Here is a 25,082-nt window from a genome sequence, read left to right as displayed (position 1 = left end):
CGGAACAGCAAAGAAGATCGATGACATGCAGGATTGGGAAAACGACACTTATATTCTATAAAGTATACATACACATGATTCAAGACAGTGAGCCATGAGACAAAGGAAAAGCGAGCATTAGGTATAGATTAAAAACAGAATCTGACAGGGAGAAATGAAGAATCGTCCGCGTACAATAGACCGGGCCTCCCAGTGAAGTCATCTAAGTACAGTGTATTATAAGATATGTAGTAAGAAGGCTCATACAAGTTTTACTACAGTGTTTCACAGGGGGTTGGTTGACCTTTTGGCCCACTTCTTCGTATAATCGACGTTACGAGATGTTACCCGCCTTAGCCATCGCTACCGCTGCTGCGGAATGTTGCGCACAGTTGACAGTACTGGTGAGTGAGGTCAAGAACAGTCTGGGGCAGGTTCGTAGCTTGTACGATGCTGCGGACCTTGACAGCACCCTCGTCCTCAATTAATTTGCGGATCATAAATAGTAGTTGCGGGGAGAACTAAACAATGTTAAAAATGTTTCGTCTAATTTTTTGGTGATGGGAAGACAAACCTCAGAATACCATCGATATTGCCAGGCAATAAGACGGATCAAAGCACTAAGCATTCCCCTTGTGTCATTTCGTTGCTCGTGGAGATTGAGTATTCCGCGCATGGCTTTCGGCGAGAATCGAATTGATAGGCAGGCTTGGTATGCTTCAATGGCCTCATCGAAGTGGTGTAGTCGTTCCGCCAGCTCGCCGAGGATCTCCCATTCGGTGGCAGATTTCTTGTATTCCATTGCTTGTTGGCGGAACTGTGCAACTTCCGTGCGCCATATGGTATATATGCGGAGATCCTCGTAAAGAACCATAAAAAGATTGTCCAGCCATCTTTCACATAGGCGTTTATTCTTGAATTGCGTGTACGATGAGTGTGACGGGTCGGGCTAGAGTGAATTAGCATTCAAGCCGTGTATGTAATGAAAAGGTTTGATACTCACATCTTCTTTGCCGGATTTGACAACCTCTGATGCCACTGTCTGTTCAGGCCTCTCAATCGAATGCTCGGCTTGTTGGTGGTCATCCCCATTAGCAGTTATTTCTGTGACGGTGTCTACTGGACCACCATCTCCGTTTTCTTGTTCGCTACTACCATTTGTCTCGTCGGGGCTTGCATCATCGTTTGTGTGGATGGAATTCTTTGACGTGGAGTGATGGCGCTCGGTGCGATATTCCTCTTCCATAACAAAAACTTCGCTGCGGACCCTAAGGAGCTGATCCCATCCAATTGCAGCGGCGACTTTGGTCAACAGGTTGTACGCTTTTAAGAATGTCCCCTGGTATGTAGCTGCGTGTAGCCTTCGCAACGAGGCGTGCACATAGTCGTGAGGATCTCCCTGTTTCGGCTGTCCCTCATCAATTTCGTCCAACATACTCTCAGCAAGGATGGGGAGCATGATGCGGGACGGCTGAGGCATCCGAGGGGTATCTTTATCCTGGTATGTGAACATCGGGCACGAGTTTAATGTCAAAAGAGCCAAGTCCCATTGCTCTAGGCTCACATAAACTTCGCCCAGTCGAGCCCAGGTGCTGAATTCGCTAGGAGCAGCGGTCACGGCACGCTTTGCGCAGTCCAGAGCCATTTCACCTTCGCCTTTACTAGCGCAGAAGGCAGACTGGCAATCGAGAAGCGCATAATCCATTGGAACATCTTGTAGAGCGTCGTACATGAGTCGCACCGCTTGAACTTCCTCATCTGCCATTCTATAGACCTGGGCGAGCAGAGAAGATACTTCTACATCTCTCGTGCGCAACTTTTCGAATAAGTTGATACCAGATGCGTATCGCCCTGTAGTATGTATGTACTTGAGAAGGCCGGCCGTGAGATGGTTGCTGACAGTATTTGGAACCTGGGTTTCCGGGTCGGAACTGAGTTGCCTTCCTAGAGTGTCCTTGTCAGCCGGAACAGGATGCGGCACTGAGACAGGAAAGCTTACCCAAAAAGAATAGTTTTTCAGCAGCATCTAGGAATCTATGCTCCATCTCCGTATTGGTGACAGGATTGAACCGACGAACTCCAACAATCTTTCTGATTGCATCCCCACTGCCATCGTCTGCATACGAATAGGCTCTCAGAACGCCGCAAAGAAAGGTCTCGAGCCATAATGCGTCGGTCGCAACACGCTTATCTCCACGCTCATCGATGCAGTAGCTTTCGAGGCTTCCGGGGATCTTGACTTCGACTCGCATGTCAAGGTGGGAAAATGCATTGTAGCAACTGCATAAAGTTAACTCAGATGGTTCCACGGTTGACCTAATATCAGTAGTCTGACCAGTAGATTCCAGATACCACTTTATTTGTCTTGTCAAGTGGGGAGGACACCAAGGTGTTCACGTAGGCGGCCAAGCTTGCGGAGGAGGAAGCATCGATACCAGTGACGTGGTGGTAAACGCCTGTCTATATAGAGCCACAACCTCATTAGTTATGATCCAATGTTATCCCACCACTAAGATATGGGAGACACTACTGTGGTGACTTACCTGGCGAGTCGTGCCGGCCTTTGGCTGCTTGACTAGGTACACCAAGTCTGGGGGACCCAATTCTCTCAGGTTCTGAAGCGACTCCGTACGCGCATCGACGGCAGCAGTAAGGTCGTCTTCTTCGTAAATCCTAAAAGTAACCCGAGAGATCAGTTACCAATCCTCATGGTGGATGGCAATGCAATTGCATCGCAGGAGCACGAGGGCGAGGGGGAAACAAATACTCAGGAACAGCTGGCGCGACCATGGCGCACTTAGAAGCGCAAGAAGTCTTGCGCAGACTTTAACGGAAAGAAGGTTGAAAATAAGAAACAACGTGGAAGTCGAAATTGAATCCGACAGGGCGATTGGATTGTTCTTTAATGAGAGAAGGGCAGTGGGTGTAGTCGTCGTCATTCTTCCCTTTCGATGTTCCTGAGGCAGTGAGGCCACCAGTCCTTTCCTCTTTGGGAGATCTCATCCCGCGGAGCCAAACGCGTGACGGGCGTGTTCACAGGCCTTCGCTGGTCGAGACCTTCATCTTCCCAGACTGAACGACCAACCTTTCTCCGCCTATAGGGACTGGTTTCCTTCGCCCTGCGATGTTGGCGACGACTCCGACTTTATTGCGACGGTCAGCATTCGCTTCCGCGGCTTGAATACTTCCCGCACGATGTCGACATGGGTGGCTCTGAATATCGAGCCCGACGAGGCGATCGAGGAGGAGGTTGATGATACGAAAGAAATCCAGATCGAGGAAGCTCTCAAGCTATACCAAAACGCACTAAAGCTTCATTCCCAAGGATCACAGTTCTATGACCAAGCCCAGGACGCATACGAAGCTCTCCTAAACTCCGAGATATTCAAATACCCGGAGTCGATTTCCGACTATAAAAGAGTTGCGCTCCAGAATTCAGAGATTCAGTTCGGCGGGACGTCAAATGATATAGCAGACGAGGATACTGCTGTAGCGCTAGGCGAGTTCAACATCAACGACTCGATCTCGAGCACACTACAACAAACCATCTACCTGTCGTACAAGAACCACGGACAATACATTCTCGATGCCTTACGTGCTGCTCTGCAGGAAATCCCAAAGCCGCCCGAAGAAGCGCACGATCTTTCATCCAAAGTTGCCGAGAGCACCAGCACGGCGCTGTCACAATTCGCGGAGGCATTAGAACGGGATGATACAGACCTCAATCTTTGGAGACAAAGTGCAAGACTATCCAGCGCTTTACAGAGCTACCGACTTGCACGATTCTGTCTAGAAAGCGTCTTGGCCGATGACGATAATCGTTTGGAAGTGCGGACACAACAGCTGGGGCTGGAGGAGACCTTCGCAGAACAAGGTCTCAGGGAAACGTTACAGTCGGTACAAGATCGCTTGTCCGAGTCACTTGTTCCCATTAAGAAGCCAAAGAAGGCTCTTATCAAATTCCTCAAGCAACAAAACGACCCATACCCTTATTTGCCTTCACTGCCAGATAAATTGGAAGATGTAAGACCGTCGAGAAATCCGCTTGCTTTCCGCCCATCTCGTTATGAAGCCAAAATTGACGCCTTGACATGGGTCGCTACTGGGAAAGCCATTTTGTGCTTGCTCGGTACCGATAAGAAATCACCTGAACTTGGCCCAGGGACGTCGATTGTCCTTTCTCTGCCGGCCAATAGCCCGGAGTTGAAGGCGAACTCGACTACAGCACAGAGGCGACTATCAAAGGCACATTGTGAAGATGATCAGTCGCAAGATATGCAGATGGCGGATGATGCGCAAAGTACGGGGGCGCGATCGACCAACGGAGTCCAGGGGCGAGAGCAGACTGCGGATCATGGTGATGATCAATCATCGGTCGACCAACGCGCAGAGAAACAGTTGATGGAATCCCTTGAAGTACAATCATCGCAGCATCAACAGGGTACAGAGCAACAGGATGACATCAAACCCGAAGAGGTCGATGCAAAATCTCCCGAGCACTCAAGCCGAAAACGTTCTTCTGCCTCTGCCATCGCCGAAGATCAAGCAGAACGCCTGAGGGTCAAAAGTAGAAGAACTCGCTTGCGGGATTCGCTCGCGGATACTTCAAATCATACGGACGAGGTAGTTTTTGATCAAACCAAATATTATGAAGACCTCCTAGACCCCTACGTCCAAGCCGACGAAGGAGTTTTTGGCACCGTCGGCCCGTTGTTGTCAAAGTTGGAAGTTGACGACTTGGGAACGTTGGAGGAGTTGAGGAAACAAGTGGCCTCGGCAAGCGAAATAAAAGACTCCCCCGACACCCCAGCCAACCTTGCTAGTTCTGATAATGTGCTTTCTCAAGATCTCAGGGATATTATAATTCACTGGGACGATGGCAAATCTCAAGTAATGCAACAAAGCGACAGCTTGGCCGGGCTGCAGGACATTCAAGGCATGGGCAGATCTGGCCTCGCTGTGTTCCTCGAACACTCAAAGAAACCAACCCATAAATTAAAGATGAAGCAAGTCTTTACTGGGGAGGATCAATTGATTGATTTCATTAAAGCTGTAAATGATGACAGCTTACAACTTCATGATGTTGTATTTGAATGGCTAGGATGCATTTTGAGACCGGACTACGGCAATTTAACTGTCCATGGCAATACGATACAAGACTGGTCAGTGGTCGAGTCGTCCTATATCGCTTACCAATGGTCCGGCGAGCTCAAGGACACTGTGCTGCAGCTTTTATCTTTCGAGGACGAGTTCATCTACGGCAGGTTGGAGGAGCAAATGAAATTCCTCGAACGCCAAATCCTTCAGTGCCAGCCAGGGGAAGTCTTTCAATATTATGCGAGATACTTCGCAGACTTAGAGATGATACAGGCTGTTTTCGAACTTCATCTTGATACATATGCGCCTATGAGTACGCCAAATAGTGATACGGACGAACAAACGAGGATCCTTCAACAAGATCGCTTGACAAGATGGTGTATGCTAGCACGCACTGCATTGACTCACTTCATTGATCACGCACCCGCGGAAGTTAACCGGGGGAAAATAACCCTCCGCCATATTTGGGCGTCAACATTCCATTCGAATATGGCAGAAGATGCGCAGCGGGAACATATTTTACTCTGTCTGCAAGATCTTAAACTTTATCTCAGCTCTCTCAAAGACTCAGTGCTGTCGCTCCCCAACAACTCTGTTATGTTTGAACTGTCGTGTGAAGCAGTCGACCAGGAGATTTCAAAGCTGAATTCCATGGACTTTTTCATGAAGATTTTCAATCCAGATTCTGAAGACACCCTTGGACTTATTGAAACAATTGAACCAATTGTCGAGCCATCGTCGGTACAATTCATGGAAGAAGGATCCGATAACCAACAAAGCCTACAACGGCATGAAATGGGCTCCTTTTTGGACCGTGGCGATGCTACATTGAGGCTTTTTCTGTGGCGACGACTCCAGGACGCTTATAGAAAAATTGACTATCCTCCAAAGGTGGTATCCTGCTATTTGAGGAGCATAGAAACTGTTATCAAAGAATTACGGAGCTCGGGCTATCTCGATGAGCCTAGTGGGCATCGTCAAGCAGCTCTCCTGCGATGGCTAAAGTCGCTTGATGGCATTTTAAACAAAACTGTTACAACAGTCTTGCAGGAGTCCGACAAGGCCTATGAATGTTTTGATATGGAGCATGTGAGGTCCTCGATGTCAGCCGTCGCCTCTCTTCTCAGATTGCTCTACAGTTTCGTTCTCTATGAAGATTCTGTTCGTGTTGGACAGGTTTCCGGTACAGACCTGCGAGGGTCGTTGGCAAAATCTTTGGAAAGCTTCAAGGATAAGCTGCGCGAAATGTGGGTCCGTTGCTGGATCTTGCTATACACCCTGCTCAAAGAAGCCATTGCCCAGAATCAAGAGATTTTTGACGAGCCTTTGGAGGATCACATTTACTACTTGCGCTCAGTGCACAACGCTCTCGGCATTCGGAAACTTTGCAAACGATCTCACAAGCAATTTCTCAAGCTGGTCAAGTCTGAGCTTTTCGCATTGGATGTGAAACAAGACACAGAGGCCGACATCTGCCAAATCATTTACGACGTCCACGGGGTCAAGTTGTGTTCGAACGACAGCCTACTCAGTGACCATGGGTGCACTTCTGAAAAGCTTGACCGTTCGACGGCCGTCATGATGATCGACTTTGTAATGAAGCAGGCGCAGAAGATAAACATCAAGGATTTGTCCAAGTCAGAGCTGAAAAATACGATTGAAAAGATGCAGCAATCCATCGGATCAACCAAGGCATCACCCCCTGTGACATATAATCGCCGCATATTCAATGCCTACTTGAAATCTCCCCTGAATCCATCCGAACTCGTTCGCGCCATTCAAGGAGTGGCAGACCTGCCATTGATACCCGTACCGAGTCAAACCGCAGTTATCGCGAAAAGTGGCTGGTATTTCCTTTTAGGCTACGCGGCCTTGACCAAATTTCGCTCACAGAAACGCCTGAACCCGGTTCCAACCACCGACCTTGATGAGGCTGTTAGTTGGTTCCGACAGGATTTGGAGCACGGGACCTCAAGATGGGAGACTTGGTACCGGCTTGCCCAAACATGGGATTCAAAGGTCGAGGAAGATATTACATGGTCCGCAGACAAAATCAACAATAATCGGACGGAGTTGGTTACTTGGCAACGCAATGCAATCCATTGCTACGCAATGGCGGTGGCCACGGCCGCTAAGGCCGCTGAGCCAGATGCAGAGACCCGAGCACTTCTAGCGGATCTCTATACGGATTTCGGAATTCGTCTATACTCGTCTTCCAGAGAGCCCCTTTCTATGGGGGCTTTCAGCGTTGCCGACTTCACTCGGCATTACAACAATCAGGAAAGCCAACAGATGTACCAGGGACAACCATTCAAGGAAATGAGGGTTTATGCTGCCTGGAGACTTGCAAGCTACCTTCTTAGACGTGCAATAGTCGACAAACCGAGGAACTGGATGTACGTTACCCGCCCCCCGACAATTATGTGAAGAGCTACTAATATTCGAAATAGGGCGCATTATATGCTGAGCAAATGCCTTTGGAAAATGTTCACCTGTGATGATTCCGTGAGGGGCTCGGCGCGTCGCATCAGCCTTGATAGTGTCTTGGACGCTCACCTTGATACTATTGATGCACTGCCGCAACGCAAGGACTCTCGGTCAGAACCGATCTTTGAACCTCACTATAAGCTTGTCTCGATCGTGCATAAGCTTGCGAAGAGAGAGATTCTAACGGTAAGAGATACCTTTTGAGATTTATCTTACGTGGGTTACTCATTCTATTGCATAGCCTGCGGAAGCATGCAAAACTCTACTTGCAACGCCCTGGGCTCGAAAGGTCCAGCCTTGTGAGGAAATGGGGTCCTGGAAGAAGTACATACTTGAGGTAATTAAGAACCTCAAGAATGCGGACAAGTCAAATTGGCACCACCGCATGGCCGTCAGGGTAAGCAGGACATTTGACTTCCCCATAAATAGATTTTACTTGCACAAGCTTACACCTGACAGGCTGCACACATTGTATACGATGACGACAAAGATGCTACTGCTGCCACCGCCGCTAGGGGTGAACTAACGCAACAAATATTTACCAAAACCATGACAATCCAGGTCTGGAAGCCCGAGTATGAACGTCCCGGTAGGCACTTTGTCTATACGACGCGATATGCGTACTTTTTTGTTGCTCTGCTCGATCAACTTGATGACCGGGCCAACCTCGACCAATTGCTCCGCCGGGTACGGAAAAAGCAAGGCGATTTTATCAACCATACTAAACTATGGGAGGATATGTGCCTCACTTATGCCCGCGTCATACGTAGAGCAGCTCATATCAGTGAGGGTCATGAGGAGGGTGTCTTTAAGCCAATTGGGTGGGACGAATTCGTTGCAAATACCGCTCGTCTAGAGGAGCTCTCGCAACTCGCTCCTGAAAGCTCATCCCTTCTCGAGCTACTTCGAGACGCAATTGAGCTGAAAAAGCTCAATAATAACCTAATGAAAGTCGCTTCGCTCGAAGACTTAATTGCCGATATATACTCCCGTCTTTATCAGGTGAACATGCCCCAGGTCATGGAGCTGGTCAACGAAGAAAACAAGGAAAAAATGAAAGTCGACCACATTCTCATGACGACTGACGGGCCAGCCGACGTCTCTACCCCGCCAACCTCAGCTCCTGCCTCAGAGGCACCGGCGCCCCGAGGTCGCACGAAAGGAATAGCCCGAAGAGACGTCCAAAAGCGAGCAGAGACAATCGTCAGCCGCAAAGTTCCACCTCGTGCACCTACTGCCAGAGCCCCAGCACAGACGGAAGCCGATTCAACCGGTGGTACAACCTCCGCCGGTCCCAAATCTATGGTTGAGATCACAGTTCGGCAGCCAACCGCGGAAGAAGGCGGTTCAGGCCAGCAAAGCGACATCCCCAACAGTCTGCATGATAGTGCTGATGACGAAAGCGAGCTAAGCGAACTTGATGAAGAGAAGCTTTCTAAACTCGGTACTGATCCTAAAAGGCTTTTCCCTAATCTTCACGAAAGGGCATCTGCAGATCCGGAATCTGAGATGTCTGCTCAGGTTAGCGTTGCTGGAGACGCCGCAAATGATGACGGCGGAGAGTTGGATGAAGATGAGAAGGATGAGGAAGGCGTGACTGGTCAAGACCCCGATCTTGAGCTCGGGGAAGGCGAGGGTGAGGGCGAGGGTGAGGGTGAGGGAGAAGGCGAAGGTGAAGGGGAAGGGGAAACCATGAATGAGGATGGTGATGAACCTGGTGAAGGCGAGGGCGAGGGTGACGAGGTCGAAATCGAGGAAGAAGCTGGGGGACACGAAGGTGAAGAAGGTGACACTGTTATGGAAGGCACCGATGCGCCTGAACAGGAAGGCGCGGATGGGGAGCAGGAGAACGAGGCCGCTGATGAATCTGGGGCCGCAGCGGCCCTTTAAGTGGAACAGTCATTGTCATTAGAATGCGGGCGTTTTTCCCCCTTCTGTTTTATATGCGTGGGTCATGGGGAAAGGTCTTGTACTATTATTATGTTTTCCAAAGTACGTATAGGGTTATAGGCGCTCAGGTATGGAAAGGCTGGGTATTTAGGAATGACCGGCTCTAATAGACATGTATGTGTTATGGGTATAAGCGTAACATATTAAAATAAAAAACATATCGGGAATCAAACAGCCACCTAAGATGCACCATAAACTCCTGGGACATGGGGAAAACAAGAGACAATTGATTGTTCAGCAGAACAAAATACCAAAAAGCTCTAGCCAGGGGCTGTATGACGGCTTTTCCGAGTTTGTCAAGTTAGAAGCTGACCGATCCTACCAGAGTTCTTCGAGATCGTCCTCTGGTGCAAAATCCCATTTTCGAGTTGAAATTTTCCTCTGCTTCTTCCCGGGAGAATCTGCAGCAGGGTAACCTTTGAACATGCTGTCTGCCAGTTTTAGGTGATCCATCTTGCGCAGCGCTACTTCAATGTCGCTTTCGCGGCCGAGGCAATTGGCGTTGCGAGAAGTCTCCAGTGTAGTGTTCTTGGATTTGGATTTCTTTGACGGCGACCTGCAGTTCAATTCACGCTCCAGCGCGGTAATCTTGCTGCGCAACTGATCGTTTTCGAACTCGAGCTCTTCCACTCGTTCATCAGAGGATGGTTGCGGATCTTCGTGGACTGGTAATAGGGCGGTTAACATCACTGCTATGAGGGTCATCGGATATAGAGGTGACTTACTCTGGAAACCACGAGACAGAAGCTCAATCTTCTTGTCTATGTGATCATCGGTGCGGCCAGTCTAGACAGTTTAGTGTCAACAGTCAAATCAATCAGCAAATATAGTAAGTAGAATGTTGCTCACCTGTTCATCCCACGCGCTTTGCCATCTTTTTCTCTCCTGTTCCATTCTCTCATCCATTTCAACCCAGCATTCTTCTCGCACTTCCTGCTCAATTAGAAGGCATCTGTCCTCGCTTACGATAAGTGCAGTTTCTGTCTCAGCCCGCAATATTTCCTCTTCTGTCAGTCGCAGATTGAGTCTATCGTTCTCTGCTGTGAGCCGTTGAATCTCAGCCAACGCCTTTTCTAGCTCTTCCGCCACCCCAGGCTGTGGCGATTGGCGCCCACCAGATTCCTTTCGCGACCCGAGAGTACTTGATAGTATCGACTCGGCGGACGGCGCCCGGGGAACAGTAACTTCTCGTGCCAGGGCTGAGTATCGTAGGATTTGTGAAGTTGCATTATAGTCTCCCAATGGGTCTGCAGTTACAATCATGATAGCCTTCTGCGGGTTCCGGTTGATGGTTGACGAATTGTTCGATGGGAAAGAGTTGGAGAAGAGTAGTTCCGTGAGTTTACACTGTCGGTAAGGAACCATGGCCGTCTGGGCTTAAGTTAGTACACTGAAAGAGTACATAGTACTTGGAAAACCGCACCTTATTCCCGTCCTGAATACCACTCTGCATTTGCAGACACTGGCCCAAGTACATCAAGCTTTCATTGATCTTACCCGCTTCGGCGAGAGTAGAACCGGCGGTTTTTGCGTTTCTTGCTCGCTCGGATCCTGGCCCAATTAGTGTTACTCAAGGATAAAACCTAGTCTTAGACTAACCTGCAAGATCCGCGACAGTAAGGGTATTTCCTATCCAAGTTTCCTCGCCAGTCCGCTTGTTTCGCATTCTTCGCTTGATTTCAAGGCAGAAGAAGCCATGACTACGGGAGCTGACACTATTGGAGCCAGTTCCCGTCACTTTGCGCTCAGTAAGGCCTATTTCGAGGACTGCCAATGCTTCCTCGTACGTACTACAGGCAATTTTTCGCAATCCTGCAACAACCTTCCGGTCAGGGGATCCTTCAGTTGACTTGAAAAATAGAGGCTTCCGTCGATCCTTCTGAGACGATGTTCCCTGGCGCGAAACGGCACTTCCCTGGCCGGGCACAATGGCAGGCGATAAAAGATCGAATATCCGGTCATTATAAACCTCATACATTGATACCAAAACGATGTACTCGGAATGGGGGTTCAATTCGAGTGTCAGATGGTTCACATCCGGTGATCGTGGCAAAGTGCTAGCCCTCATAGGCACATGGCGACGGGGAAAGATAAGAGCGGGTGTGGGTTCCTTTATCATTCGAGAAATTAGGTTAGCGTACTGAAAGTCAACGGTGTTGGATCGATCATTTCTGGCTGTTTGTGGGGGGTTAGGACCGTTCAAAGCTGTTGCTCGTGGCGTGATATTGGTGCTTAGAGTGCTTGTATTGGTCTGAGCCAATAGCCCTGGCTGATAGAAGCATTGGGATATGCTCCATGGTCCAAGGGGGTATAGCTTTGGGGCTCGTTGAAGTGGGTTTGGGAGAGGTGATTTCCATACCGCCATTGGAGTGTGGGCCCTTCCAGAACTAGTAGGAGTTTGGGCCCTGGAGTTTCTTCCACGGTCTGCACCAGGCTCGCCATAGACAGCCTCAAGGAAAGTATGCGCCGCGAACATCTGCGATTCAGACGTGTCTGATGCAGCCACGGAGGCTAAAAGGATGGGGGGAATGGTGTTGTCGGCTGGTTTGATTGTGGAGGCCAAAGATCTGAAGATCACATCAAGACTCATCTGAGTGATTCCTCTTTGTGTCTTTGAGCCTAGAATTGTGTGGCTCTATAGATTCTTAGCGTTGGCGACATGTCAAGGGCAAAATATTTCCCACCTTGCCACTTCCTGTCACCCCTAGTGTTGCTACCAGCCCATCCCTCTGCTCAATCAAAACACCTTTGATTATTGATTGTAGTTCAGTGTCTTCGAAAACATTGAGTTGTGATGCTGACTCGTCGAATACTTGAGTAAATCCAAATCTCTCGACGCCGCGCTTTCGGGAATCACTGGGAGGCTGCAAAGTGATATGAGTTGGGACCACAGCGCTGGGTCCATTATTGATCGAATGTGAGGTATCGGGCCCCTCTACAGCCAGGCAACGTTCTGGCAAATCGTCCTGTTGTTGGGAGATTGGGGGTCGGAGGCGGAGATACACCTGGAAGAGGGACGACGGGGAATTTGTCGAGGTCATAGCTGCAAGGTCCTCAGTTATTGCCGTCAAGTTCGGGGCCAGATGCAGGAAGATGGTGGATTCCGTGAACTGGCAATGCAAGGACCGGTGATGTCGATTGTCGATAGGATAATGTGATCAATAAATGTGCTGTCTCCAGAAATCACGAGATATGAATTTGCTGCATTGGGAATAGTGCAATGTTGTCCCGACAACAATGCCAAAAAAGGAAGCTGGTCTTGATGCCTGCTTTGTCAGGCGTTGATAAGGCTCCAAAAGCTTAACTATTGCAAATGAGCCCTGAAGAGGTCCACTCTCGTGGTGTCTGCGCCTCGTTCGTATCGACCTCGTGCAATTAGTTCACTGCCACTCAAGGGCAATACGAGCAATGGATTAGGAAAAGCGCATTTTCGACAAACGATGTGGGTGGCGCTAAGATTTTCCTTTCCTCAAGCCCAAATACGAGTTGCCTAATCGGGATCTCGTTTTCGCTACCAGATGGCTGTGGCCTCTGCAACGACAGCGCAGCCACGGCTTCAGGAGCTGAGGACAAGTTATATAGAGCCCACATTCTCCTCAAGATGGGTTCCGAGATACATTTCCGCCAACGTCGTGCGCCGTTATCCATAGCGCCATCAACCAAACTTCTACCCTAGTCTCGTTCCAACACCGTCTACAACTCAAGCCAACAAAATGCTTGACAAGAGGGACCCATACCGTATGCTCTATCATACTGTTCTTATTGCATGTGCTGACACATATCAGAGGAAGGGAGCATTTGGTACTATGCGCCCAACAAAGGCGGGCCTATTGCCTTTGCAATCCTCTTCGCAATATCCGGCATCCTACATGGTTATCAGACCTAGTAAGTCGAATTCCTTATCCATTGAAACCAGTGCTAATTCATTCCTAGCAAGTATAAGGCTTGGACAGTCACAGGGTTACTCCCTTGGTCCGCCCTGCTTTTCACAGTTGGCTTTATCCTGCGCAGTATAGGCGCTTTTGGAGAATGGGGCAACGTAGAGATCTATATCTCGAGCACCGTCTTCCTTTTGGCTGGGCCGTAAGTGAAACCGAAGCGGAAATATGATATAACTCTGGTCTAACTCTTAGCAGACCCGTTTACGAGGGAGCGAACTTCTTAATCCTCGGCCGTATACTGTACTACATTCCTTACCTTTCGCCTATACATCCCGGCCGTGTATTCACAACCTTTGTTGGGATGCTCTTCTTCGTCGAGGTTCTCACAGCAAATGGAGCAGCGCTCTTGGCGAATACAGAGGCTACTCAGGATCGCCGTGATATTGGAGAGGCCTTGCTCAAAGCTGCCTTGATTCTACAACTTCTAGTAATGGTCGGATTCGTATCTCTGACCGCGACATTCCATAGCCGATGTCGCTCTGCTGGGGTTCTCACCAAAAATCTCATACGCGTTCTCGCCGTCTTGTACTGCAGCTGCGTGTTTATCACCACACGCACCGTTTTCCGAACCGTGGAATACTTCGTCACATCTGGGCAGAACAGCTGGGACAACCCTAATGATGTTGACCCTATCATCAAGAATGAATGGATTTTCTGGTTCTTTGAGGTTGCCATTATGTATGCCAACACCACGATGCTCAACATTTTTCATCCAATGCAGTGCTTGCCCAAGTCGAACAAGATTTACCTTGCAAAAGATGGTGTCACGGAGATCGAGGGACCTGGTTTCAAGGACCACCGCCCTTGGGTTGCTACTGTTGTTGACCCCTTCGATTTGATCGGGTTACTGTTCAAGAAAGGGAAGCAACAAAATTACTGGGAAGTTGATGAGACTGGACAACCGATTGGAGGGCAGAGTGACAAGGGGGCTGTCTAGCCCGCGTGCAATGTATGACACTTGTTTTGCTTATAGATAGCTTTGTAGATTTTATTTGTTGGACTTCTTTTACTTCAATACTACATAGTATAAATTGTGGTTATTATTATTATCATTTATTCTAAGAGCTTTAAATATTTCGTGGAGCGCAGGGATTGTTGAAATGCAGTGTAGTGCTAGCTGGCGATCTATACATCGAGCAAGGCGGCGAACACGGACTGCGGGCTGCGGAGGACACTTTTCCTCTCCTCCCGCCAACAACCACCTTTCCTTCACTCTGATTATCCCCGATTTTGAAAACACTTTCGCAATATAACTCTAGTTATCCATTTAGAATAACCGAAATATCCAATCTTGCTGACTCCACAACTCTACCGCTCCGCAAACCCCCCCGCAACTCCTCCCTTCGCATCTCCATCTACCGGTTCATCACCTCAGCCTCATCGCCGCCATGCTCTCCTTCCTTGGGTCGAGTATGTCGAATACGCGACAATCACTCGCACAAGTACTCAATTTTGCGCTCGTTCTTTCAACGGCATTTATGCTCTGGAAAGGCCTGTCTGTAGTGACGGCATCCTCATCGCCGATCGTCGTCGGTTAGTGACAAGAAGCCAAATTCGCCGATACCATCCTCCTCGCATCAGTACTAACAAACTGCCAAAGTCCTCTCAGGATCCATGGAGCCCGCTTTCCAGCGAGGCGACCTCTTGTTTTTGTGGAACCGCAGTCCCCGCGCGGAAGTCGGCGAGATCGTGGTCTACAACGTGAAGGGCAAGGATATCCCGATTGTGCACCGAGTCGTGCGCACGTTCCCTGAGGTGGAGGGGAAAAAGGAGAAGACGGTCAAGGAAGTGCCCGAGTACGTGATACCCTTGCTCCAAATCCACGTCGCTATTTTACTTGCTTTGGCTAACTAGGCTCGATGTGTGTATCAGGTCGTCGCCGATCCCCCCGAACATGCTTCTCACCAAGGGCGACAACAACATTGCGGATGATACGGAACTTTATGCGCGTGGACAGGATTTCTTGCACCGCAAGGAGGACATTGTGGGGAGTGTGAGGGGATATATGCCGATGGTTGGATACGTGACGATCATGTTAAGTGAGCACCCATGGTTGAAGAGCGTTTTGCTGGGGATAATGGGGCTGATGGTGATGCTGCAGCGGGAGCAATAAAAAAATCCGATGTAGAATGGGATTGGGCCTATGCGAGACTCAATCCTATTAGCAATGGGGCTAGAAATTTTTACGACGGGATCAACGTCGAAACTTATCTGAAACTGTTACTTTCCATCGTAGCTTATCGTAGTGAATCGTGCCCTGTCTCAGAAGGAAGCCAAAGACGGCAGTGGATTCCGGCCTCCCAAGGCTGACGTCTAGCTGCGTCCCGCCCCGCCTAGGTAATCCGCCCCGCCAACGGCGCTGCTACAGATACAGCCTCCTTCTGACTCACTGAACTACTACTCCTACTTCTGCAGAGTCATACTTCCCAGGCTTCTCATATACCTAGGCCTGTTCTCTCTTTACCAATCTTCAAACAACCCACCCGTTAAGCGTACAAGATGGGCAGTCAAAAGCGGATAGCAAAGGTACAAGCCCCTGTCTCTACCCCGCCGAACACCAACCCCGACGCGACAAACAAGCTAGGTAGCTAACACTGTCACATCCAGGAACTCGCCGAACTCACAGAATCCTCTCCAGAGGGTATCTCGGTTGAGCTTGCGAACGAAGCTGACCTCTACCAATGGAGGGTCTTCATGGACGGGCCTGAGGGGTCTCCTTTCTACGTACGGATTTCCCTCCCCACTATATGTTAAATTACCGCAGAATTGAATCAAATCCTAACGAAGGAAACTACTATTATAGAAAGGCCGCTTCGAACTCAAACTCTCCCTGCCGACAGAATACCCCTTTAAGCCGCCAACTGTCTCCTTCGTGACGAAAATCTATCACCCTAATGTAACGAACGACGACAAGGGAAGCATGTGCCTGGGTATGCTCAAGGCTGATGAATGGAAGCCCTCTTCAAAACTACTTGCTGTTTTGCAGTTCGCCAGATCGTTGCTCGAGGAGCCGATGCCAGATGACGCCGTTGAGGGGCGGATCGCAGAGCAGTACCGCGAGGATAGGGCAAGGTATGAAGAGATCGCAAGGGAATGGACGAGGAAGTATGCTACAGCGTCATAAAGTGGTTTGGAATGGGATAAGGGGTGGCAGTGGTGATTGTACGCTTGGTGCGGACGCTGGACGGCCGCGTTGGGCTGTGACGGGGGAGGGGGGATAGTGCACTACCGGATATTCTTGACGAGAGACAGATACGAGGTGAGGTAGACTATTTTGTTTCCAATGAGTTATGCTTCACGTATGGGTTGGGTTTGCATTGGCCACGGCTTTCAAGGATCTACGGTTGCATAACTGGTGATGCGAGGCTACTGGTCTTTATGATTCTATGCGTGTCTGCAAAGGCAGTGTCTCTACTTGCATACTCTGGACGTAGCAATGGCATTCTATGAAGTCAGTTTCTGATCAAACCCACTTCTCGCGTAGATTTCGACAACGCTACTGACTTGATACATTCCACACTGTATTGGGCTGTCGGTTCTAGAGTGACCAACTCAGTTGCGGCAGTGTATGTATGCACTCTGCGCGATAGACTCCAACAATTATTGCACAACCTGCCATATTCAGATGAAATTATAGGCATCTATCTCTGTAGCCTATTAAGCCTCCAAAATATTTGCCTTTCATAGTCTGAAAACTAGTCTAAATCTCTCCCATCCATCGCCACATTCCTCGTCCATTCTTTGCACCACCACAACAAAGGACATTCTAAACTATGCACTTAATGCTACACTGTCACTTCCAGTAAAAAGACACAAGGACAAAATCTTTACCCACAGTCCCACAGTCCCACACCCCCTGATCAACACCGGAACTCCCGATGTACCCCAGAGGTTCGATAATTAGGTATGTAGGGATACCAAGAAGACAACAACAACTATGGATATTTATCTACTGCCATTTCTGCCACTGAGGACGCGCACTGCAATTCTGAAGACATCGACAACTAAGCAGCCGACAATATTCGTCAATCTCTATACATCACCAAAAAAATGCACCTCTCCCTTCAAACCCTGACTCTCCTGGGAAGCCTCAGCTTCACCCTGGCCGAAAAGAGCCTCGACTTGGAATACATGAAATGTGCTGTATGTTGCCAACAATCCAATCCAAATCCCATGCAATGGGAACATTAGAAGTAAGCCAATGCCTAACACAAAAAAAAAAAAAAGTCCGCCATCGCCCGATCAACCGAGTTCCCCTCCTGCAAATCAAGCTACAAACTCGACTGCTTCTGCGAGGCCCAGAAAGCGGGCCATGGCTCTCCAGCCCGCTTACAGATTGCCCAGGAGGCTGAGGATGTTTGTGCAGAGAGTGGCGTCCGTATGTTCACCTTGCCCTACATTCGGGAAAAAGGCAGATCAAGAGGCTAATGGTACCTTGAAACAGCGAGGGAGGAAATATCTAGATATCTCTGCGACGACACCGCTGTTCCGGCTTCTCCGAGACGCGGGAGTACGCCGATGGTTAGACTAGAGGGACAGCAAGAACTGGAACAGGAACAAGAGAAGCCTAATCCTGGGAACTCCGAAGATTCGGATAAAGAACACGGAGGATGTCACGAACAAGGAACTACAGCCTCGAAGCGCGCCATGCAACCTGATTCGGCAAGACTACTTATTCCTGAAAACGACCCAGAGCCAGATACAAAGTCCGATGAAGGCAACTCGAAGCCCGATGATGAGGACAAAGACAAGGGTGATGATAAAGATGGTGAAGAACGGGAGTCGGCCACCAACGACACGGATGACACCAATGAAGCTGTCGCCGTTGTGACAGTTACGGAGACTGTATGCTCTTGTGATGAGGAGGCTACTGCTACACCCGACTCTGAGCACTCACCCGAGACCGAGGCGGAGAACGAAGACGAGGCGGAGAACGAAGACGAAGCGGAGACACCGGAGCCGACGTCTGGTGCTACCCAAGGGACAGAGGGCGTTGAATCTTCTGCAGCCGAGCCTACTGGGGCTGTTGTGTCAACTGTGCGTGCTGCATCTTCGAATGATGCTGAATCCACCCCTGCTCCTACGGGCGTGGACGGGGAGAGACAGAATGGACCGAAGGAAAGTGAGAGTGGCCGTCCTAGTGGAGAGACGTATGAAGGCGGTGCCATGGTGAATGGCGCTACGAAAGGTGCGATTTTTGGTGCCTTAGGTGTTGTTGGTGGGGTGGTTCTGTTGTAATGATTTTGATATGATTGATTCCTGTTGGAATGGGGCTTAATTCTGTGATGCTAATGCTTTCATTGTTTGTGATCCAATGAGTAAAGTAAATGTCATTGATATCCTGAATTACTAGTTATGAGACATATGATTGACATAAAATGTCGGTGTTTGGTATCGGGCCGAGAGTAGGGCTCTGAGGTATGTGTTCTAGGCATGAATAGCCTGCTGGACGCGAGGGTACAAGCGCACCATCTGTTGATACAGATCCGGGTGTTCGCTCATCAAGACTTGGGGATCCCACGCCATAGCCGCAAAGATGGTCTCAATACCGCTGCTCATGGGTGTCATAAGGATCTGGCAGATCTGCAGACCAATAATGAACGCAAAAGCCATAATAACAGCAGTGAAGTTACCCTCGGAGTTATAACTCGGGTTCGTGAACTGCAGGTACAAGTACGCCAGCAACGCGCAAAGATATGAGACAAATAACGAGCCCATAGTGATTACGGGTCCGATCAGGCAGTCTGTAACGAGTGCGTCGATGCCTCGGTCCCTCATCATCTTCCATGTGTCCTTCGCAGAGGGTATATAGGCCTTTCCATATAGAGCGATGTGACAGAATGCGTAGCGGTTGAAGAAGGTAGCTAGCCAGTCGAGGATGGAGACAAAGCATCCCAAGACCCAGAACCCAATGCTTCCGCAAAGGTTGCCCTGGGCTGATTCGTTGCGTTGGGCAATAGAGCAGGCTTGCCGGAGGCAGTTGATAATGGCGAGGATTAGACTGCCGAAACTGATGCTGCCGAAAGAGTATGTTGTCGCGCGCTTGAAAGCGCCGCGAGTCGCATGCGCGGGCATGCCGCGGGTCGAGTTAACAAAGAAGTACCAGGATCCATAAACGCCAGCAATTGTTGTGTGAACAGTGTTTTTGACCCACTCACTGAACCAATACATGGCGAAGGTGACATAGACAACAAGCCCGATGACTCGGGCTCTGCTGCAGCCCCCGTTAGAGCAAGACGGATTGCTGTTGCTACTACTCGGCTCGTACGCAACGTAGATCGCGACCAGAGTGACCGAGAACCAGGCTGCAAAGGCGACCGATACGATTCCTCCGATCGCGCTGACAACGAACATGTGCCCATATTTCCGAGAAACATCCATTGACGTCTTCATCATAAAGGCCGTAAAGGGGATACGGGGAATCCAGCTGATAAAGCAGATGGTGGCGAAAACTCCGAAGAGAAGGAAAACAATGCCGCCGCCATACTGCTTTCTCACGATGTAGTAAATACCTGTCCCAAGGGCAAAAATGATGTTGAGGATGCCGGTCACCCAGATGAAAAACTTCGGGAAATGGCGCGCTAGGAGGAAGTACCCCCAGGAGAACGCGAGTGCGACGCAGAGAACGAATATGAGTAGAATGAGAGTATTAGTGTCGAGAGAAACGCTGTTCACCGAGTCGTAAATGCCGTCGCCGCTGAATCCTTTGTACTTGGAATACCGATAAATCGAGATACCAGAGACCGCGACATAGCCTAAAAACACGGCGATCAACTAGAAAAATTAGCATTCACTGTCGCGTACCAGATCCAAGAGAAGGACCTACCAAAAGACCGGCCCAGAGATCGTTCCACTTGGGCTTTTCGACTTTGAACGCCTCGTCGAAGCCATACACCGCCTGGTTGTAGGTCGGAGGAGGCCCCTGCTGCTGCTGCTGTTTTGGCTCGTGGGTGTTGTTCCCTCCGTTGTACTGATAGCCAGGGTCTGGCTGGTTTGGAGCGTAGCCATTGCCATAGCCAGGATTTGGCTGCTGGGGAGGGTAGCCGTTGCCAGGCTGTTGGGGAGGATAGCCATTGCCATAACCAGGCTGGAAGCTCTGGTTTTGGTCGTAGTAGCTAGCAGCCTGTCCGCTCATGATGGTGGTGGTGATAAATTATCGCCGGAAGGCAGGCAGCACGAGGAGGAGAGGGGAAGAAAGATAGTTCAAGACGGGGATGAAGACAGGGGCATGGCAGGGCTTGCAATCAAGGAACTCACTTCTAGTTCCGAGTTCCCACCGCAGCAGCTCCAGAGCAGTGAACCTTGGCCTGAACCAACTTTCACGCGAGAGAAATAGGCAGCAATCGTCATGGTGATGCGACGATTTGCCCATTCAAAGCTGTTCGTGCGGTCGATCCATGGATCGGATCTCCACTCAGCCCTACCACAGATCGGAAATCTCGCAATTCATTGGACCTGAGTCGTCTTCAATTCTGGTTCTATGTACATAGCGCAAAGTGAAAAAATGCTACCGAGGCTCTCGAGTCTAACGCTTTTGGTATGCTAAAAGGGGAATCACAGGCGAATATCTACACGAAAAATCATCAGGACACTACACTGGGTAGTCCGACATCCTCCTCAAAATCTGCTGCTCAAGCGGTCAAGCCAAGTATGTTGCAGCGTGCAATTAGAAATTAGGTCGTAGGCGGGCGTAAGAGGGGTTGGTGCGTCACCGGAATGCATGGTTCCTCATTTGGCGCCAAGAATCAGCGAATGTGCGCTCGATTCCAGGGATCGGGGTCCGAGATCGCGTCGGCCATTCGTCCGTTGCTGCATGGAGCTGTCCCTTGGTCAGAGCTTGCGATCGTCGCAGCTTGTCCTGCCGAACTGCTGCCCGTCGAGCTGCCCTCAATTCTTCGATGCGACCTTGACCAACACGGTTCCGCCGAGTGAAACTCCCGTCGAGCAAAGCATTGGCATCCAGCAATTTCTTGGGCACCGTTTGTACCACCTGGAAAACTTCCATTGGGTCCGACACGGCCATTATGTCCTTCTCGCAGGCTTTAAATATTGACATAGAGACACGGAAAAATGTTTTCGACCCTTCATAGAAGAATACATCCCATACGCGCAACATTGTCTCAAGAGGTAGCGTGCCAATGAAGACAGACATGAGCCAGTTTGTTAGGCCGAGAGTAATGTCAGGAAGGCGTGAGTTCACTGAAAGCGGAGCACTTCTTTTGGAGGTTCCCGTGTCTGCAATCTTGTTGTAAACATTCGGCATCGACTCTTTCAGAAGGACCATGAGAATCCAAAGATCGACATTAGCGCCCTCGAGGCTGATTTCGTGCGTGTTGGGAAGATATGCCGATGTGACAATATGCAGCATCCAAAACGCCTTTTCCTCAGGCAGGAAAAGCAGAAATAGCCCGGTGATAAAATTGAGCGATTGTGTATAGCCAATCTGGGGGTTGTGAATGGCAAACGCATAGAGCACCCGCCGCAGAGATCGAATCATTTCTGTTTCAATTGTGACAGAGTTCCCTGAGCTACCACCGTCAAGACCAGGTTGTCCCGTTTGCTCCGGTTTAAAATGGATATTGTCAGGGAATGTTCGGTGCAAATCACGCTCAATGTGCTCCTTGTCGTCGTTACTTGGAGACTCCATCGCCTGTTGGACGAGCTGGTCATACAACCCCGGATTCCGGTTAAGCTGCTCGAAGCCTCCAGCGTACCAGAACCACGCCGCACCTCTAAGCTCCGGAGGGATTCCTTTCCTTACGAAACGTTTTACCTTGGGCGATTTTGGAGGAAACGTTGTCGGGTTGGTGGGCGGTAGCGCGTTTTCGCGAAATAGTTCAGCCCATTTTACTCGGCGATTAGCAGCGAAGTCGGCGTATGAAGCGCTCCAGGCCTCGTACTGCTGTATAGTAACATAACTTGTTGCTTTCCGAAACCCATAGCAATCTCTCGCCTCCGTAGCGATGGTCAATGGCGGAGGCACAATACCTGGAAGCATGACCTTCGTTTCAGCAGAGCGAGGTGTAGGAGGTGGTTGAGTTGGAGAGGTCGGCTCAAGAGGTTTTTCGGAAGGCTTGTCCAAATGGTCGTTTGTAGGTTCATTTAAAGACTCATTTAAAGGTCCATCCACCGAATTCTCATATGGGCGGCCCTCTCCTAGAAATTGCTTGTCCAACAAGTTCTGGCCTTGTGGGTTCAACTGTGAGGGATTTGGTGCTGACACTTGCTCCAAAAGTGTGCTTATAGGCCCGCTAGGAGGGTCTAGCGGGTTTTCTTCTTCGTGCGCTTCCTCAAAGTACTGTTTGCGCAAAACATCATCGTCTGGTGTGTTCAGCTGTGAAATCGTAGGTGGTGTTGGTGGAAAATCTCGGATGTAATGCAAATTTGGTTCGGCGTTGGGAGCATGGTCGTCGTCTAGTACAAATTCCGCCGGGGGTAGTGGGCTCAATGATTTAAGTTTGCTGTCTTCTATAAGATCTGGTGATGCTGGCTCTTCTGTCACGTCACTAAACCCGTCCAAGTACATAGAGATGGCATCTTCGACACTCATTCCTTCATCTTTCTCATATGAACCATCCGGCGTATCCGGAGATAAATCGGTAATAGAGCTGCTCTTAGTCAAAACGCTACTTCGTTCTGTTCCGCTCGCTTGCTCGATGCTGGAGCGCGACGTCTTGGCGGAGTTCACGCTAGAACGGAGTGCATCTTCGCCGTATGGGTCAGATAGCCGACCATTATATGGACTGCGCGGTAGTGCAAGTCCGTGGGGGCTAGCGGCTTGTGCGAGGCGAGGTTTGGAGCGTTTCTTATGAAGTTTTGCTGTAGATATGGAAAGTGGTTGGTCTGTCGGCTTAGAGGGCGTCGTTTGGCTGGATAAGCCCTCAAAGTTTGCTTCTGGAGGCGGTCTCCTCGCCCACTCGTGTTTAGTGACTGGTGATGCGTATGGTGGGTTATGGTACGTCGGTCGGTGTATGGGTGAGCCATCGTTAGGGCGTGGTTGATGGGGGGCAGGTGAAACGGCGCGCGAAGCGGAATCAACTCGTGGGGGGTGGGGGTATGCAGGATATTTTCTGGGAGCGCGTGGAGGGTGCGGAGATGGAGAAGAACGGTTATAAGAATACGGCGGGCGAAACCCATCCGCAGTCGAGGGTCGTGGATAAGGAGGATTGGCTCTTAGAGGATCGAGTTGGAGGGGATTAGGAGCTCTGCGGCGTGCTGGAAGATCATGGTCGCCCATCGGACCCTGAGGCGGATATCGAAGAGCTCCATTTCCCGTGACCATTGCCACGACTGGTAGAAAGACAAAACACGCTGAACATTTGTCGACAAATAGTGGACTGGCAGATAGCTGGTTGGAATGACTCTAGGTTCAAAAAAAGTCTGGGAGAACAAATGGAATCGAAAAGTATGAGACGAGACTTGCTGGTCAAGAGGTGTGTGTTGGAGTCGCGTTGAGTAAACGAGTGTCGGGAAAATCGGGTAAGCTTAGCTACCAACCAAGGAGAAGTGAACGAGAGTCGGGGGCGGTGCGAGAAAACAGTTCAATCCATGAACAAGCAACGTCACGATCCTACCAGAGGGCCAAAGTGAAACTCCATCGTCCAAGTCCGAAGAGAAAGAAGAAGAGAGGGAGCGAGAAAGAGTGGGAGAGTTAAGGCGGAACTGGATGCTGAAAAGGGGAAAAGAAAATCAAAATCAACACCTTCAATTTAGCTGATTTACGGCCTAGTGCGATCTCAGATTCCACACCTCGATGGTGCTGACGATGTTTCAAAATAATATTCTTCTTTCATTGTCTTCTGATTGATATTCTGCTTCTTGTCTGACAGCGTCCCTCCTGCAGCCCGTCCTTGCGTCGGAGTTTCTCCATCCATTCGCTGAGCTCGACGCTGCCGGGGATCCCAATTTCATTGCCTTCTGCCCTTTGAGGTCAATTGGGTTTGTTTCTGTTAATTATCAGACGGGGCCGCCCTGTCTTCGCCCTGTCGTACCAATTATTCACAATCACAGATGTTGATTTGGAGCAACATTGGAGCTGGGGCCCTCCTGGCACCCTGCTGGGTTAGCGAGGTGCTGTGATGGGTCATCTTGAGAGGCAACTCTGTTCGGCGCTTAGCCTGCAGCTGTTGCCCCCATCGTCTGATTGATCGTATCGCCTTCGTCGCTGTTTTGATTCACGAGACCGCGAACCGTGGTCAGCCCAAGCAGGAGTTGTTGGCCGTTATCCACGGCACCAGGCGTGGGTCCGAGCCGTCCCGCCAGAGCTCTGGGAGTTCACTTTCACCGTTTCACCGTCCCCCAACCTGGTTGCTGGGCTGCTGGCTGTGGCAGTTGCAGCGCTGATGCAGCTGCATCTCATACTTCCATTCCTCCGGGGCGGCTCCGTTGTTTGACAATTGCCGACGGAACTTTGGGCCTGAGCTCTCCCCAAGCCTGGCAACTCCTCGCACCCGGCTTGAATATCAATAACCATTACTGGCCGTTTAACTCGACGCCAAAACTTATCCAGGCTGATCTTCTCCAGCACCATGCTGATCGGGACATGATGTCAACAAACCTGCTCCCCAAAAGTCCTGGCGCTCATCCCAGCTTCGTTTCCCGGTCGCAACCGGGTTTGAGTCCTTCGTT

The 25,082-nt window shown here is 49.9% G+C and overlaps 7 protein-coding genes across 7 annotated transcripts; 4 read left to right on the top strand and 3 right to left on the bottom strand.

Moving 5' to 3' along the window:
• Positions 1 to 23: 23 nt before the first annotated feature.
• ASPVEDRAFT_70230 (ChAPs family protein) lies at positions 24 to 2,916 on the bottom strand. The gene is made up of 7 exons (XM_040816063.1): positions 2,747 to 2,916; positions 2,523 to 2,652; positions 2,315 to 2,439; positions 1,979 to 2,259; positions 983 to 1,923; positions 554 to 928; positions 24 to 500 (listed from the first exon to the last, which is right to left on the bottom strand). Exons 1-7 carry the CDS (start codon positions 2,767 to 2,769, stop codon positions 333 to 335), a joined length of 2,043 nt encoding a protein of 680 aa, XP_040665709.1. The 5' UTR covers positions 2,770 to 2,916; the 3' UTR covers positions 24 to 332.
• A 114-nt stretch (positions 2,917 to 3,030) lies between these two features.
• On the top strand, positions 3,031 to 9,779 carry hir3 (putative transcriptional corepressor of histone genes (Hir3)). Its single transcript, XM_040809035.1, has 4 exons — positions 3,031 to 7,472; positions 7,527 to 7,749; positions 7,805 to 7,960; positions 8,023 to 9,779. Exons 1-4 carry the CDS (start codon positions 3,175 to 3,177, stop codon positions 9,451 to 9,453), a joined length of 6,108 nt encoding a protein of 2,035 aa, XP_040665708.1. The 5' UTR covers positions 3,031 to 3,174; the 3' UTR covers positions 9,454 to 9,779.
• A 52-nt stretch (positions 9,780 to 9,831) lies between these two features.
• On the bottom strand, positions 9,832 to 12,554 carry ASPVEDRAFT_81533 (kinesin family protein; the record flags this gene model as incomplete). Its single annotated transcript, XM_040817054.1, has 6 exons — positions 9,832 to 10,178; positions 10,239 to 10,299; positions 10,363 to 10,884; positions 10,937 to 11,064; positions 11,113 to 12,148; positions 12,198 to 12,554. The coding sequence occupies 6 exons, from the start codon at positions 12,552 to 12,554 to the stop codon at positions 9,832 to 9,834; spliced, it is 2,451 nt and encodes an 816-aa protein (XP_040665707.1).
• Positions 12,555 to 13,226: 672 nt separating this feature from the next.
• On the top strand, positions 13,227 to 14,391 carry ASPVEDRAFT_128316 (putative RTA1 domain protein; the record flags this gene model as incomplete). Its single annotated transcript, XM_040806535.1, has 4 exons — positions 13,227 to 13,251; positions 13,299 to 13,398; positions 13,447 to 13,596; positions 13,650 to 14,391. 4 exons carry the CDS (start codon positions 13,227 to 13,229, stop codon positions 14,389 to 14,391), a joined length of 1,017 nt encoding a protein of 338 aa, XP_040665706.1.
• A 180-nt stretch (positions 14,392 to 14,571) lies between these two features.
• On the top strand, positions 14,572 to 16,946 carry sec11 (signal peptidase complex catalytic subunit SEC11). The gene is made up of 5 exons (XM_040815551.1): positions 14,572 to 14,987; positions 15,055 to 15,250; positions 15,327 to 15,477; positions 16,062 to 16,178; positions 16,258 to 16,946. Exons 1-5 carry the CDS (start codon positions 14,843 to 14,845, stop codon positions 16,576 to 16,578), a joined length of 930 nt encoding a protein of 309 aa, XP_040665705.1. The 5' UTR covers positions 14,572 to 14,842; the 3' UTR covers positions 16,579 to 16,946.
• Positions 16,947 to 17,292: 346 nt separating this feature from the next.
• Positions 17,293 to 19,038, top strand: ASPVEDRAFT_39317 (extracellular serine rich protein). Its single transcript, XM_040811900.1, has 3 exons — positions 17,293 to 17,597; positions 17,682 to 17,832; positions 17,899 to 19,038. The coding sequence occupies exons 1-3, from the start codon at positions 17,505 to 17,507 to the stop codon at positions 18,690 to 18,692; spliced, it is 1,038 nt and encodes a 345-aa protein (XP_040665704.1). The 5' UTR covers positions 17,293 to 17,504; the 3' UTR covers positions 18,693 to 19,038.
• On the bottom strand, positions 18,882 to 23,736 carry ASPVEDRAFT_127265 (uncharacterized protein; the record flags this gene model as incomplete). The annotated part of the gene is made up of 3 exons (XM_040806441.1): positions 18,882 to 20,228; positions 20,281 to 20,584; positions 21,167 to 23,736. 3 exons carry the CDS (start codon positions 23,734 to 23,736, stop codon positions 18,882 to 18,884), a joined length of 4,221 nt encoding a protein of 1,406 aa, XP_040665703.1.
• Between the last annotated feature and the right edge of the window lie 1,346 nt (positions 23,737 to 25,082).

Source organism: Aspergillus versicolor (assembly GCF_001890125.1).
Source record: "Aspergillus versicolor CBS 583.65 unplaced genomic scaffold ASPVEscaffold_3, whole genome shotgun sequence".
Classification (NCBI taxonomy): domain Eukaryota; kingdom Fungi; phylum Ascomycota; class Eurotiomycetes; order Eurotiales; family Aspergillaceae; genus Aspergillus; species Aspergillus versicolor.
The sequence above is the reverse complement of the archived record's forward strand: the minus strand, read 5'-3'. Positions and strand labels throughout refer to the sequence as shown.

Coding starts and splice junctions, on each gene's coding strand:
- ASPVEDRAFT_70230 (XM_040816063.1), bottom strand. CDS start 2,769: ATGGTCGCGCCAGCTGTTCCTGA. Junction 2,653..2,746: donor GTCGCGCCAGCTGTTCCTGA/GTATTTGTTTCC, acceptor GGTTACTTTTAG/GATTTACGAAGAAGACGACC. Junction 1,924..1,978: donor TGAAAAACTATTCTTTTTGG/GTAAGCTTTCCT, acceptor AGGACACTCTAG/GAAGGCAACTCAGTTCCGAC.
- hir3 (XM_040809035.1), top strand. CDS start 3,175: ATGTCGACATGGGTGGCTCTGAATATCGAGCCCGACGAGGCGATCGAG. Junction 7,473..7,526: donor GACAAACCGAGGAACTGGAT/GTACGTTACCCG, acceptor TATTCGAAATAG/GGCGCATTATATGCTGAGCA. Junction 7,750..7,804: donor CGAAGAGAGAGATTCTAACG/GTAAGAGATACC, acceptor TCTATTGCATAG/CCTGCGGAAGCATGCAAAAC.
- sec11 (XM_040815551.1), top strand. CDS start 14,843: ATGCTCTCCTTCCTTGGGTCGAGTATGTCGAATACGCGACAATCACTC. Junction 15,251..15,326: donor ACGGTCAAGGAAGTGCCCGA/GTACGTGATACC, acceptor TGTGTGTATCAG/GTCGTCGCCGATCCCCCCGA. Junction 16,179..16,257: donor CTGAGGGGTCTCCTTTCTAC/GTACGGATTTCC, acceptor CTACTATTATAG/AAAGGCCGCTTCGAACTCAA.
- ASPVEDRAFT_39317 (XM_040811900.1), top strand. CDS start 17,505: ATGCACCTCTCCCTTCAAACCCTGACTCTCCTGGGAAGCCTCAGCTTC. Junction 17,598..17,681: donor TGGAATACATGAAATGTGCT/GTATGTTGCCAA, acceptor AAAAAAAAAAAG/TCCGCCATCGCCCGATCAAC. Junction 17,833..17,898: donor TTGTGCAGAGAGTGGCGTCC/GTATGTTCACCT, acceptor ACCTTGAAACAG/CGAGGGAGGAAATATCTAGA.